At 46.8% G+C, this 13,024-nt stretch overlaps 1 protein-coding gene across 4 annotated transcripts in view; it reads right to left on the minus strand.

The window, feature by feature from the left end:
* LOC135366709 (phospholipid-transporting ATPase ABCA1-like) overlaps positions 1-13,024 on the minus strand; it is a 37,200-nt gene that overhangs the window by 14,209 nt on the left and 9,967 nt on the right. The window contains exons 11-23 of one of the 4 annotated variants that reach the window (XM_064599537.1): positions 12,383-12,537; positions 11,091-11,246; positions 10,242-10,452; positions 9,473-9,725; positions 8,679-8,734; positions 7,386-7,851; positions 7,228-7,284; positions 7,106-7,129; positions 6,293-6,457; positions 5,515-5,786; positions 3,336-3,461; positions 2,014-2,283; positions 658-911 (exon numbers count right to left, since the gene is read on the minus strand). In XM_064599537.1, coding sequence (XP_064455607.1) covers positions 658-911; positions 2,014-2,283; positions 3,336-3,461; positions 5,515-5,786; positions 6,293-6,457; positions 7,106-7,129; positions 7,228-7,284; positions 7,386-7,851; positions 8,679-8,734; positions 9,473-9,725; positions 10,242-10,452; positions 11,091-11,246; positions 12,383-12,537 — 2,465 coding nt within the window. Of the gene's footprint in view, positions 1-657; positions 912-2,013; positions 2,284-3,335; positions 3,462-5,514; positions 5,787-6,292; positions 6,458-7,105; positions 7,133-7,227; positions 7,285-7,385; positions 7,852-8,678; positions 8,735-9,472; positions 9,726-10,241; positions 10,453-11,090; positions 11,247-12,382; positions 12,538-13,024 lie in introns of all 4 variants that reach the window. The other 3 variants (XM_064599536.1, XM_064599539.1, XM_064599538.1) reach the window with 3 other exon arrangements.

Consider the following 13,024-nt stretch of genomic DNA (forward strand, 5'->3'; position numbering starts at 1 on the left):
GGTGAAGTTCTGTTTCCAGGGTGAGATAATCATATGCAGGAAATCCCAACGGCGAAGCCTTTAATATTCACAAGCTTTCATGTAGTACACTCTAAAAACTGAACTTCACCGCATAGCACGCTCTACGCCAACCATTGCCACGAATGATCGCTTCTGATTCGAGGAGAGAGGTGGGCGTACGCCTTCAAAACTGGCACAAAAAGGTGTACACCCCCACTCTCTTCGAATCAGATGCGATAACCCTGTCATTCGCGGCAATTGTTGGCGCAGAGGGTGCTGTGCGGTGAAGCTCCATTTTTTTAGAGTGCCTACATGACGTTTTCGGGTAAACATAAACACGCCCCGCCACGACTTCCGGTGCCATGAAGACTTCCGGTCCTTCCGCGACTAAGGACGCTCGGAACCAGCCACCATGCAGAATTATATCCTTCGCTTTCCTGATTTGATGAAAACTGGAGGCGTACACCTTTTTGTGGCAATTTGAATTGCGACGAAAGGGCGTATACGACTGTCTCTCTCCTCAAATCAGATCTATCAATCGGGCACAGTGGTTGGCGCAGAGCTTGTTTCCTGTGAAGCCGGATGTCCTTTTGGCACCAAACCGGAAGCGGAAACAACGACATGTTAGTATAAACGTAATATCCGTTGTGCGACCACCTTGAAGTTCATTTGATCGCAAAGACCGTTGACGACGTCTCCTTCCTTCATGACTTCAATTTCAGCGTCACCCTGAGGTGGTTTCGTCGACAGGACACACTTCCAGGGCGTCACAAAGTCCATCCAGCAGACAGCGGCAAACAGAACGAAGCCTTCCAGAAACATTGCCAAAATTTCCAGAGCAATGCCGCTTTCCGAAAAATTGAACGCATCCAGGGGCGTGAGGTCGGTGCCGTTGTTGGCCAGGTAGAACTCTGCAAAATGAACGAAACATAGCGGTTGGTACGGAACACGTTGCTGACACAGGTATGACGTGTCTTGCGATACTTGGGTACTTATTCCTCAACAAAGATTTTGTCTTACTTTCTCCCCCTTCGACAGTCAACAGCAGACGTTCTTGTGTCTGCTGCACACTCTAAAAAAAAAAAAAACAAGGAATAAAACGAGGGGGGGGGGGTAATTGCAGCTTCTAGTCCCCTAGACTGAGATTACTCCCCATTTTAGTTCCTTAACCCCGACATTTACTCCCAGGACTGCAAATTGTCACTGAACTTCGCAAACGCAACAGTTTACGTAAATATATGTTCTTGGTCAATTTGGCATAAGGCAACAGCCAATTTCTCACCCACACATAATAAGAAACAGTGCGCCCTTCTTTCTTTGCCAGCCCCTATGTATATCAGTATTTTCATGCATGCACACGAATTATGTACCTGGGATTCTTAGCACAGAGCGCGAAATGCAGTCTCGACTCTGACATTTACTCTCATGCTTTTACTCCTGAAAGGGACTATTTTTGTGGCAATGCATTTAGTCTCCAAAAGAAGTTAAAATTACTCGTTTTTCTGCTGCAGTGCTGCAGCAGACCTTGCATGCTAGCACTACACTCTTAAAAATGAACTTCACCGCATAGCATGCTCCTAACCAACCATCATCTCGAATGATATCGCTACCTGCCCTGAATTGTTGGAAACGGGAGGCGTACGCCTTTTTTGTGACACTTATGCTGTTCATAATTGTCACAAAAAGGCGTACGCCTCCTGTTTTCAACAAATCGGGGCAGATAACGATATCATTCGAGATAACGGTTGGCTAGGAGCGTGCTATGCGGTGAAGTTCATTTCTAAGAGTGTAGGGGAACGAGGCGACTCGGTCGCGTCGCGGTACAACAGCACTGGCTATCCCTGATGAGGGAAGGTAACTATAGCTGCTACCCCTTGAGGTATGATAAGGTTATGGTTGAGGAGGTTAAGGTTGAGGATGATGTCATTCGGAACGGTGGTTGGTTAGGAGCGTGCTATGTGGTGAAGCGCTGTTTCAACAGCGTAACACGATGACCACGCCTCCTGAACTCACCATTGCAGCAATGACGCAGTGCCAGGGACGTACTCGATTTCATGTATGGATCACTGCATATGACTTCGAGGTACATGACATCCCGCTGCCTCAGCTGGGCATACTTGGCGCAGTGTTGATTCTCTTTGTCGATCTGCAGGAGCTTAATGAAGGCCCAGGGAAAGGAGAAAGAGGGCAACAGCACCATAGGCAGTCGCACCCACAGAGGGGGATCCCCAGATTGCAACCAGTCGTGCAGGAACAGCAGATAAGGAAAGATTGTCATCATACCTGCGAAACGGAAGCACGGAAGGACACTGGTGTATCAACGAGCGCCATGTCTTAAAAGGGGCTTTAACGGGCAAGTTGGGTGCAAGAATTTATCCTTACAGAAATGAAAGATGCTGTTACCTTGACACTAACATAGAAGGAACGGAATTCATCGGTTGCGGCGTTCGTGATTTACGAGTGAAATAGACCGCTTGATTCCCTCTCCTTCTCAAGAAGCGTGATAATGCGGAGAGGCCTCGTATTGGTCTCCTCAAACGAACTCCCGCGATGATTGGACAAATACTATTTGAGGAGACCAATGAGAGCCCGATCCGCATTGTCGGCCTTCTTGAGAAGGACAGGGAAAGCGTAAATTTCGGTTTCTTTCGACGGTTTCGCGTCACGAACGACGCAACCGATTAATCTCGTTCCTTTTACGTTGGTGTCAAGGTAACAGCATCTTTCGCAGCATCTGCGAGGACAATATTTTGCACTTAAGTGCTTTGTACGAAGGACAGCCTCCGTTCGAAATATCGGCGGCTCCCCTTTTTTTCTCATTGGTTTAGTGATTTCATTATTACTTTTATTATATTATGTTATTATAGCTAATCAAAATAGCATTACTCAAAAAGGAATGATGTGGAGAAAGAATTTTCACTGACAAACGTAATGGAATGCGCCCCACACTCTTAAAACAGAGCTTCACCACATAACACGCTGAGGACCAACCATTAACTCCGTGGGTGTCACAAAAGGGCGTACACCTTCCATTTTCAACGCATCAGGGGAGTGTAGGGAGTCAGTCGGAATGATGATTGGTTGGGAGCGTGTTACGCTGATGTTGCGACACGCGGACCTGATTACGTCACGCCAGAAAAACCGGGCCGGGAAGTCAGAACGCAGCGTTCATGCTTCCTTTTTGAGGACTTACTTAATTCCGCCATGACAAGATAGCATCTAGGCAATCCTAAACGCCGTTTCATTGATTAGTTTAATCATAATCACAAAATAAAATTCTTGTTGTTTCACTGTTCCTTTAATACCCATGAATCATATATGGTAAATGAACTTACCTCCGAAGAAGAAGAACACGACGACGATAGCATAAGCCATAGTAGGAATCTTGACGAGAAACGTCACCAGGTAACCGAGATTAATGGCCACGCCCGCAAAGGCGACGACTGTTAACAGCATGTACACTGAAGGAAACAGAAGAACCGAAGAGATTCTATTTCCATTTTATAGTTCCACTCTAAAGACAGAACTAGTACGTTCCTTGCCATCCATCGTCCCGAAGGACATCGTTCTCTCCCCGGATTTAATGAGAACGGGAGGCGTACATCTTTTTGTGACACTTGTGCAGCTGTGTTAGTTGTTACAAAAGGGCGTATACGGCGCGCACTTTTCACAAGTACGCTCTTAGAAATCTTCACCGCGTAGCACGCTCGTAGCCAACCATCATCTCGAATGATATCGTTATCTGCCCTGATTTATTGAAACCGGGAGGCGTACGCCTTTTTTGTGACAATTATGAACGGCATAAGTAACAAAAATAGCCGTGCGCCTCCCGTTTTCAACGAATCAGGACAGATAACGATATCATTCGAGATGCTAGTTGGCTAGGAGCGTGCTACGCGGTGAAGTTCATAACGGTATCATCCAATAGTTGGCCTTCATCATGTTATGTGGTGAAGTTGAGTGTGCGTCCGTGTGATTGAGTATTCCGAAATATTTGCTAAGCAGCAAGCGCGCTGGTGACCATAAAATTTCAGCGTTAGGGGACTAAAATGGGAAGGAATTGTAGTCTAGGGGAGTAAAAGTCGTAATTGCTCCTCTATATACTCCCATCGACTTACGCTGTCGACCCTGCGTTTGCCTAAAGCTTTCGACAAATACGGAATGATAAAGGTATCATTCTTCGCAGTGGTTGGCCTTCAATGTTATGTGCACTGTTAAAGCACAGCTTTTTGTTAAAGCAACAACACATTGCACAGGATGCTACAGTTATCACTCCCGAACTGCGGAAAGCGCAGAAAAAGGTGTACGCCTCCCGTTTTCAACAAATCACGGGACAGATTGATGTCATTCGTGATGGTCGGCTAGGATCGTGTGTGTCGTGTCGTGTGCGTCTTAAGCGTGTGTACACTCTTAAAAATGAACTTCACCACATAGCACGCTCCTAGCCAACCAATATCCCGAATGACAACGTTCTCGCCCCTGATTTGTTGAAAACGGGAGGAGGAGCCTATTTTGTGCCGTGCATAATGGCCACAAAATAGGCTCCTCCTCCCGTTTTCAGCAAATCAGGGGCGAGAACGTTGTCATTCGGGATGATGGTTGGCTAGGAGCGTGCTATGTGGTGAAGTTCATTTCTAAGAGTGTAGGAACAAAGTGCGCTGTAATTCCATGCAGCTACACTCTTAAAAATGAACTTCACCTCATAGCACGTTCCTAGCCAACCATCATCTCGAATGATATCGTTATCTGACCTGATTTGTTGAAAACGGGAGGCGTACGCCTTTTTTGTGACAATTATGAACAGCATAAGTGTCATAAAAAAGGCGTACGCCTCCCGGTTTCAACAAATCAGGGCAGATAACTATATCAATCGACATGACGGTTGGCTAAGAGCGTGCTATGCGGTGAAGTTCATTTTTAAGAGTGTACACTTGTATACTCCCATCCCATGCTGCGCCGTGTATTAGTTGTACATCGGCAATACTCACCTATATTGGGTCAATATTGGAACAGCTAATGTTGTGCCAAGATGTGCTGTGCAACAAGCACGTTCCAGGGCAGCACAGCATTTTGGTCCAGTATTGGCTGTATATCGGCAATACCCGACTAACATTGGAACAGGTAATATTGTGCCAAGATGTTGTGCTGTGCAACAAGCACATTCCGGCGCAGCACAGCATTTTGTTCCAATATTGGCTGTATATATCGGCAATACCGGACCAATATTGGGTAAATATTAGAACTGCTAATATTGTGCCAAGATGTGCTAGCTGTGCAACAAGCTCATTCCAGGGCGGCACAACATTTTTAGTCCGATATTGGCTGCATATCGGCAATACCCGACCAATATTGGGACAATACTGGAACAGCTAATATTGGGCCAAGATGTTGTACTCCCCAGTTGTGCTTCAACACTGCTGCGCACGAATGCGCTACATGGATGAGGAAGAATACCTAGTCATCCCTACGCACTTAACAGACACGTTTTCCAACAGGACCTTCGGCGTGACGTACATTTCGTCTCTGGAGCCAGGTAGTAGTACCAGAAGTAGAGCGAGATGAGAAGAAAGCCGGTGATGCTGTACGCAATGAGGTCGAACATGAGATTAGCTGCCCAATAGACGCTGCCGTGCAGCCCCGTCATCAGCTGCAGCGTCTTCGAACGGCTGACGGCGTCCCACATGGGAAAGAGGACGAAAGAAGCGACCAGAAGCGAAACACCCAGCGGAAGGATCATGATGCGTAAAATCCTTGGGTAACCAACACCGGCACGGTCCATCATGAACCTGTATGGGGGGCAAACTTATGGTTAAACGGTTGCGCTCGATTTTCACGGGCCATATACAGGCACTACATAGGTATGCAGGATGACATCATTCTGTTTTCTGGTTATTGAAAAGGTGGCGGCGGCGTACTCCATTTTTTGTCAGCACTACTTTAAATGAGTTTCACCACATAGCACGCTCGTAGCGAGGCGGAGCCTATTTTGTATCATTATGCACGCGCATAATGATACAAAATAGGCTGTGAGGCTAGGAGTGCCCTCTCCAGAACATGGCACTGTAATTTGTGGGCATACGATTACGTCACTCGCTCGTCGCGTCATCGAAACTTGTGGAGGCCCTGCAGAAATGCACAGCGTTCGTAAACAGGATTGAATTTCGCGTTTAGAATCCTTGAGACACCTTTTTTTTTTTGATGGACTAAATAAAACAAACGCTCTTTTCTGAACCACTCCATCCATACTTCGAATGCTGTTGTAAATGGTGGCACCAGAACACATTCGGCTTACTCGAAATGGTGCCGTATGTCGGTGTCAATGGAATGAAATCCGAGTATTTCAGTACTTATACGAGCTCGGACATCGTTGGAGTAATATTGCAACAGGGCGGAGTTGATCAGGTTTGTCGACAAAGCCTGGCTCAGAGTCATGTAAGGGTTCCACCAGGCTTCCACACTGCATGCACACAAGATATAGTCAACTTAACAGTGTACACGGCATACTCCTTTATCCTATCTATTCCGTACATAAATAGTTATATAAAATAGCATATATACAGTTTCCGTTTCGTTTTCTCACAACGGACTGGATGTTAATTGTCTTCAGAATCATATGGAATTCATGAGATTGTGGAATTCATGCTATTGCATACCGCGTGATATTCTCACGCCGTATATTCTCCCAAAATGTAGTTTACTTCCTCTATAAGTGACGCGGAAGTGTCGAAATTATTAATAGCATTGAGAAGTAGGAGGTCAGTCTGTCACGAGTCTTGGCAACATTGCTCCTCGAAGGCCGGCTTTCGTTCTCATCACACCAGCCGGCAGGCTTCCAACATGGGGCGGAGAGCGGAGACTGGAAAAAGTGCCCGCACGCTGTTGCTAGGAGACATAAGCCAGAGCTCTCAATGATGTCTCGATTCGCTGAAGCGCGTGGTAGTCACGGACAATATTTTGCGTATCGAGCCTTTCGAGCGAATTGAATTTAAGATAAATAGGAAGTAAAATAAACATAATTATTTTCAGTCTGGTTGGGCACGTTAAAACAGCGATAGCATGACACCGCCAGCGGCCAAGGATCATTCAGCAAATTCTGGAGACTCACATCCAGTAGATGTCTTGCGTACTTCTGCTGGACGAAGAAATGAAAGAAAACGAACAGGGGTGATTTTGCTAGCCAAATTCCTAAGGCACATTACAGTCGAATGCATGTAAGTAGAACATTACCTTTGTAGCCTCTGGGAAGTGGCTCTCAGCCTCATCGCAGCATTCGATGTAGTCGCACTGCGGGACATATAGGAACATGCATTGAAAGCCACGCTCTTTCGTTGTTCAGCTCATCGAGCATCTGAATGTTCTTCCCAAAGCACAGCACCACAACTCACTTGAGTTCAGCCCTGATTAGAGCGCCACAAAGCGATGATACGGTGTACTGCACCAGGCCTTCCTTGTTTTCCATCTCAATCAAGTACTCGTCAGGATCCTTGTCGCCTATGACAACCGCATGCGCTGACTCAGCATCCAAGAGAGGAATATAGAAATCCTTCATGAAAGGCAATGTCTGATTGTCGTAGCCCACAAAGACACTGGCTCCAGGATACAGCTGGCTCAGACTGAGGTTCACGAAGAGAGGTGGCTTCGAGATGCGACCGGAATATTCCACTGCACTCAGCGTCATGCTTTCTAGTTGTATTTGGCCCCAGAAGATGAGGAAAGGCACGACCACTCCAAGGAGAGGGAGCGTAGGACAGCGTTGGTAATGCAATCGTCGTTTGAAAAGCAGAACAGAGATCTGCTGGGTTATATTTTGTTCGAGAGGTGGTAGCTTGGTTGCTCCCTCATAGTCTGGATCTGGAGAAATATAAGTGAGAACTGCATGAGAGAAGAGTAACAGAAGCAACAGAATTGTTCACTTTATTAATGACGTGCTCAGAGATTTCATGGTGCTCAAGGACTTCGCCCCGGAGACCTTCGAGTGTATCTTATAAGCTAAGCCTGCAGTATACAGCTTCCTTGTCCTTGTCAGTTCGTGCTGCAAATAAACCATGCAAGCTATTACTTTTCCACGGGCTTAACGGCTGTCACATTTTTTCTTACTGATCACTCCAGGCCAATAACTGTTGTGCAAGGACTATCCTAACAGTACCAAAATAGGTATCACGCTACAGTTTGCCCCACGAGCCTCTAGGCTTGGGCACAAGTCTTCATACAGGTCAACCATGCTTTGTCTTCATATGTTTTCGTCTTCGTCTCGAAGGATTACTTGAAGGCGAGCGGGCGGGTGGGCGGGCGGGCGGGCGGTTTCGTCGGTATGAGCAGGATCAAAGTAAAGCTTGTGGCAATCTGGCAACATCGAGCATTTTCAGGCATCTTTGGAGGCGTGTTAATAAGACATTGCTAGAAACATCGCCGTTGGATGTATACTCCAGCGTAGTTTGTGGTACTCACACTGCTCGCACGCTTCTCGTTTTTCGTTCAAGAAATGAGCTGTTCTACACACAGTACCGTAGGCCGCAGAGCCGTACAGTGCTGTACAACATGCAGAAATCAAACCTACTGAGTCTGCGGGCCATAGTTGATGCGGCTGGGCATTAAATCTCACCACACTAGCTCGGTACACTATATAGACTAGAGATAGTTATCGTTACCGTTTTCAGGTTTTCATGGCTGGTACTTACCTTTTGTTTTAATTATCTGTAGAGGATCAGACGTATCCACAGTGCCTTTGTTCATTCTGGATCAACAAGGTCATACATTAGGTACTGCGTGAGGTATGAGCGAAAGGCTGTCTGATTTGTTTTTCTCTTGTTCGGCCGCAAGAATACCGTATGACTTTAAGCGCGACTTAACACAGTATTCTTGCTCTGTTCTCAGGTATCCCTAGAGCGCTCCAAGGAACCCTCTCTCTTACTGCTTCGGCTACGCAACTGTCTCCGTTGTACAATCACATTTGTCTTGTCTAACGAGTTCTCTTGCAAACGCAACAACAGTGTCACCACAGTCGTCCGCGCTGTTTGAAGCGCATATATTCTGGACACCGAGGGACTGCTGGGTGGTCCGGCGCGCCCTTGAGTCGAGGAACGGCAAGGCAACTTGCCTAAGGAGAGACGACTTGGCAAAGACTAAGCGGACTTGAGAGAGTGGGGTCCCTGGAAGCGTACTATAGGATCTTGGAAAATACGCTCACACATGTGATCTCCCGCTAGAATTTATAGGACTTTTTCATATCTTCGGTTCACACTCAGGCTGTATACGTTCATGCTGCAAGTGCTATAAGTGCCAAATGATTTATGCGCTGCGTACATAGCTTAGCGCGGTCTTAGCATAATAAAGCACGGTCACAAAATCTGACCGCCGACAGACAGGGTACACACCTTCAACAATCTACCCGCACCACCTTACTATGCACAGTGCTGGGTACCGTAGACAGTATGTCCTGCGACGTAGCACGGTTATTGCAGCTATCACTCACTTGTTATAGTAGTCCTCTAATGTCCATTTCACAAGCCGTATGCTGTCAATGTTAAGCTGGGCTCTCCTGTGTTCCAGTACACTGAACATGTGCTGGAAGCCCGTAGAATCGGTTGTCTTCAAGTCGATGGTCAGCTCGTTCCAAGTGTGTCTGGCAACAGTTGCGTTTGGCACAGTCAACCGTACAAGTGTCAGCACGTAGTCCACGTTAATCTGGCCCTTCTCTTTCAGGATGCGAATTTGGTAGCCAGTACCTATACACCAGGGAGAGTCACGTTCAGGCAGTGCCTGCGACATTTCACTTTCCTTTTCATGTTCGCTCGCGATTTCATGCAAGAAACTGGGCAGGTGTGCCCGTCGGAGTGAACTTTGCCTGACGACCCATCTGCACCTACTACGGACTAATACCCCTGTGTTAATGGTCCTATACCCATAATGCTATGTGACTACATATATGGCTACACAGACAGAATACCCTGTGGTAACAGCCCTGTGAATAATGGTGATTTATGCGGTTTGTAGATGCGGGGCGTAAATCACTGTTTCGTTTGCGCACAAATTTTAGTGCAGAAAGCTTAGCCCACACACTTTAGCGCCTAAGGATTATAGCGCCTAAGGAATGTAGCGCATGCCCAAAGCACTACTCAAGCTACTGAGGGCACGACGACTGACGAATTTCATCAGCGTTCGTACAAGCGGGTCTTTGTTTCTTGGGCCAACCACTCCTTTGTTCTAATACTCTATATCTACGGTGTTCAGGGAGAACGTACCACAGAATCCCTTGACGAAGTCCGTGGATCCGCTACAAACGAGTCTCCCTTGTGAAAGGATGGTGATTCGAGTTCCTAGCATCATAGCTTCTTCCACTTCAGATGTCGCCACTAGAATGCTACATTCCTCGCGCATCTTAATCAGCATCTCCCACATATCCCATCGGTACTCAGACTCGTTTCCTTGCGTTGGCTCGTCGAGAACCAGGACCTAGAAGAAACGAGGTTCCTTCCATTAGACAGGGTCAAGCAAAATCAGCAACTTGCGTACAGTTATGGAATCTGCGTGGAAGACCCCTTCCCCTGCAGCTTTTGTTCGTAAAATGTTTTGACAGAGAGCAATTCATCAACAGATAGTTCATAATGAGTACACACGCGTTGCTGGGAGGACCTCACGGCACGAGTGATGGTCTCAAGAGTCTTGAATGTGCAGTAAGTTCTGACTTTGGTCCATCACGAGGAACATAAAGGAGTTTTCATATATTTCCCATCACGCAACGCGGCAAATTCTAGCTGGATTTTGTACGAGATTTGATAATTCTAAAAATTGCTAAATTAATGCTACTAGAGCACATTAAATGTAAACAGCATCCTTTCACAATGAATCCTCCAGCGTCTCACACACTCAAAGCCAGACACCATCTCAATTCTCCTGAAAACAGGGGTACACTTTTCGGTACGGCCTGCGCTTTCCACAACTCAGAGCGCGATAACGAAATCATTCTGTGCAAGGTTAGCCTGCAGCGTGTTATGTGGCGAAGTTTCGTTCTAAGAGTGTAGGGAAGATAATACATCAGTAATTGGCCACCGGGTGCAATGTGCGAAGAGTAAATAGCAGCATGGACTTGCCTTGGGGCTGGAAATAGTCGCCATGGCAACGCTTAGGCGTCGCTTCATACCACTGGATAGAGCACCTGGAAATGCCGTCAGACTGCCCAAGAGTTCCATCAGCTCCAGCAGTAAAAGTGCACGGCTCTTCAACTCTGAAGAGCTTACCCCCTTCAGCTGGATAAAATCACCATGGTAAAACGATTGCGTGACGAAGATACACTGTGTATAGAGCGTGTAAACAAAACAGACAAGTTGTCTTTAGACGGCGCTTCTGATGTAGCCGTGGCGTAACGCAGGACTGGAAGAACACTTCAAGCAACAGGTCGTTAAGTTTCTATTAAATCGCATAATGCTCATGGTTGTTAAGTGGGGAGTAATTGCAGCCTCTAGTCCCATAGGCTGCCCCCAATCACTGCCCATTTTAGTCCCCTAAACCCGACATTTACTCCGCAGGACTGCAAATAGTCACTGAATTGCGCAAATTGTCTTCCGAATGCAACGGTCTACGTAAATATGCGCTTTAGCTCAGTTAGATGGCTTAAGGCTGTATGACTCAGCCAACTCGGCGATTTTCCACCCACACAGAGTAAGAAGCAGTTAGCGCTTCTTGCTTCGCAAATTGTGCCTTATGTATGTCGCAAGATTTTATATATGACTCGATATATCACGGTTGACGGTTTGATTCAAAGTATTTTCATGCATGTACAGGAATTATGTACCTGGGACTCTCAGCACAGAGCGTGAAATGCAGTCTCCACTCTGTGACACTCATTTACTCCCGTGCATTTACTCGGCCGAAAGGGAGTATTTTTTGGCAATCCATTTAGTCCCGAAAAGGAGTAAAATTGCTCTCTTTTGCTTACACGTGGGAGTACACGTACACACCTTCCCAGTGGAGGGGTTCTATGGGGACTTTACATGGGGTAGGAGGGGTTTCTCCCCGTTTCCCTCACCAAAAATGTAAGAGTTCAAGCGGGGGGGGGGGGTTGAACTTTCGAAATCCCCTCCCTTTGGCTAAGGCACTGGTCCTTCCTGTCCTTCCCTACACTCTTAAAAATGAACTGCACCACATTGCACGCTCCTAGCCAACCATCAACCATTATGCACGGCACAGAATAGGCTCCGCCTCCCGTTTTCAACAAATCAGGGGCGAGAACGTTGTCATTCGGGATGATGGTTGGCTAGGAGCGTGCAATGTGGTGAAGTTCATTTTTAAGAGTGTATCCACTCGCGCGTGCAATCTGATCCCCAACCCGAAACCGTCTTCTGTGCCCCTTATCTATAGGAGAACGTACCAGCTTAATGCTTACCATTGCATAAAATTCTAGGTGTTCCAAAACAGTGAGGTCGTTGAAGAAAATATCCTTGTAAGAGCAGTACCCTACGTTCAGGCGGGCATTAAAGGGATATTTTGTGACGTCGTATCCACACAACCGGACCTCGCCCTCGGTCGGCAAATCCAAGCCTGCAACAATGCGAGTCTTGTTTTAACCAGCGCCACCTAGATACAGAGAGCCTGCTGAAAGCCCGCCGACATGATTCGTGACGTCGTTTGCTTCAGCCAATCGTCGCAGGCGATTTCAAACAGGGGCTTTCTGTGGCTACGAGTGGCTAACCAAGCGGCCAAGCACGTCGTGATTGGCAGTTTTTGACTGCGTCACGTCGTTTAAGCAATCAGGCAAAAAAAAAAAAGAAAAGGAAAGGGAAAGATTTTTTTTAAAAACAACTTTTCGTTTGGCATCGATGAACGAAGCGATGGGTTTCTCCCCTTTCCTACCCGATCCTCGTTTCCAATGGAAATGAAATAAAGGCATATGCAGTCGACACGCGTTAATATGACACCCGTTAGTATGACATCCTCATTCTGTGACAATTATTCGGGGGAACCGTTTGTTCCCAATGGAGTCCCTGTGTAATGGTCCCTCGTAATTATGACAACTCGATAATCGGAC

Source organism: Ornithodoros turicata, chromosome 8 (assembly GCF_037126465.1).
Source record: "Ornithodoros turicata isolate Travis chromosome 8, ASM3712646v1, whole genome shotgun sequence".
NCBI lineage: Eukaryota > Metazoa > Arthropoda > Arachnida > Ixodida > Argasidae > Ornithodoros > Ornithodoros turicata.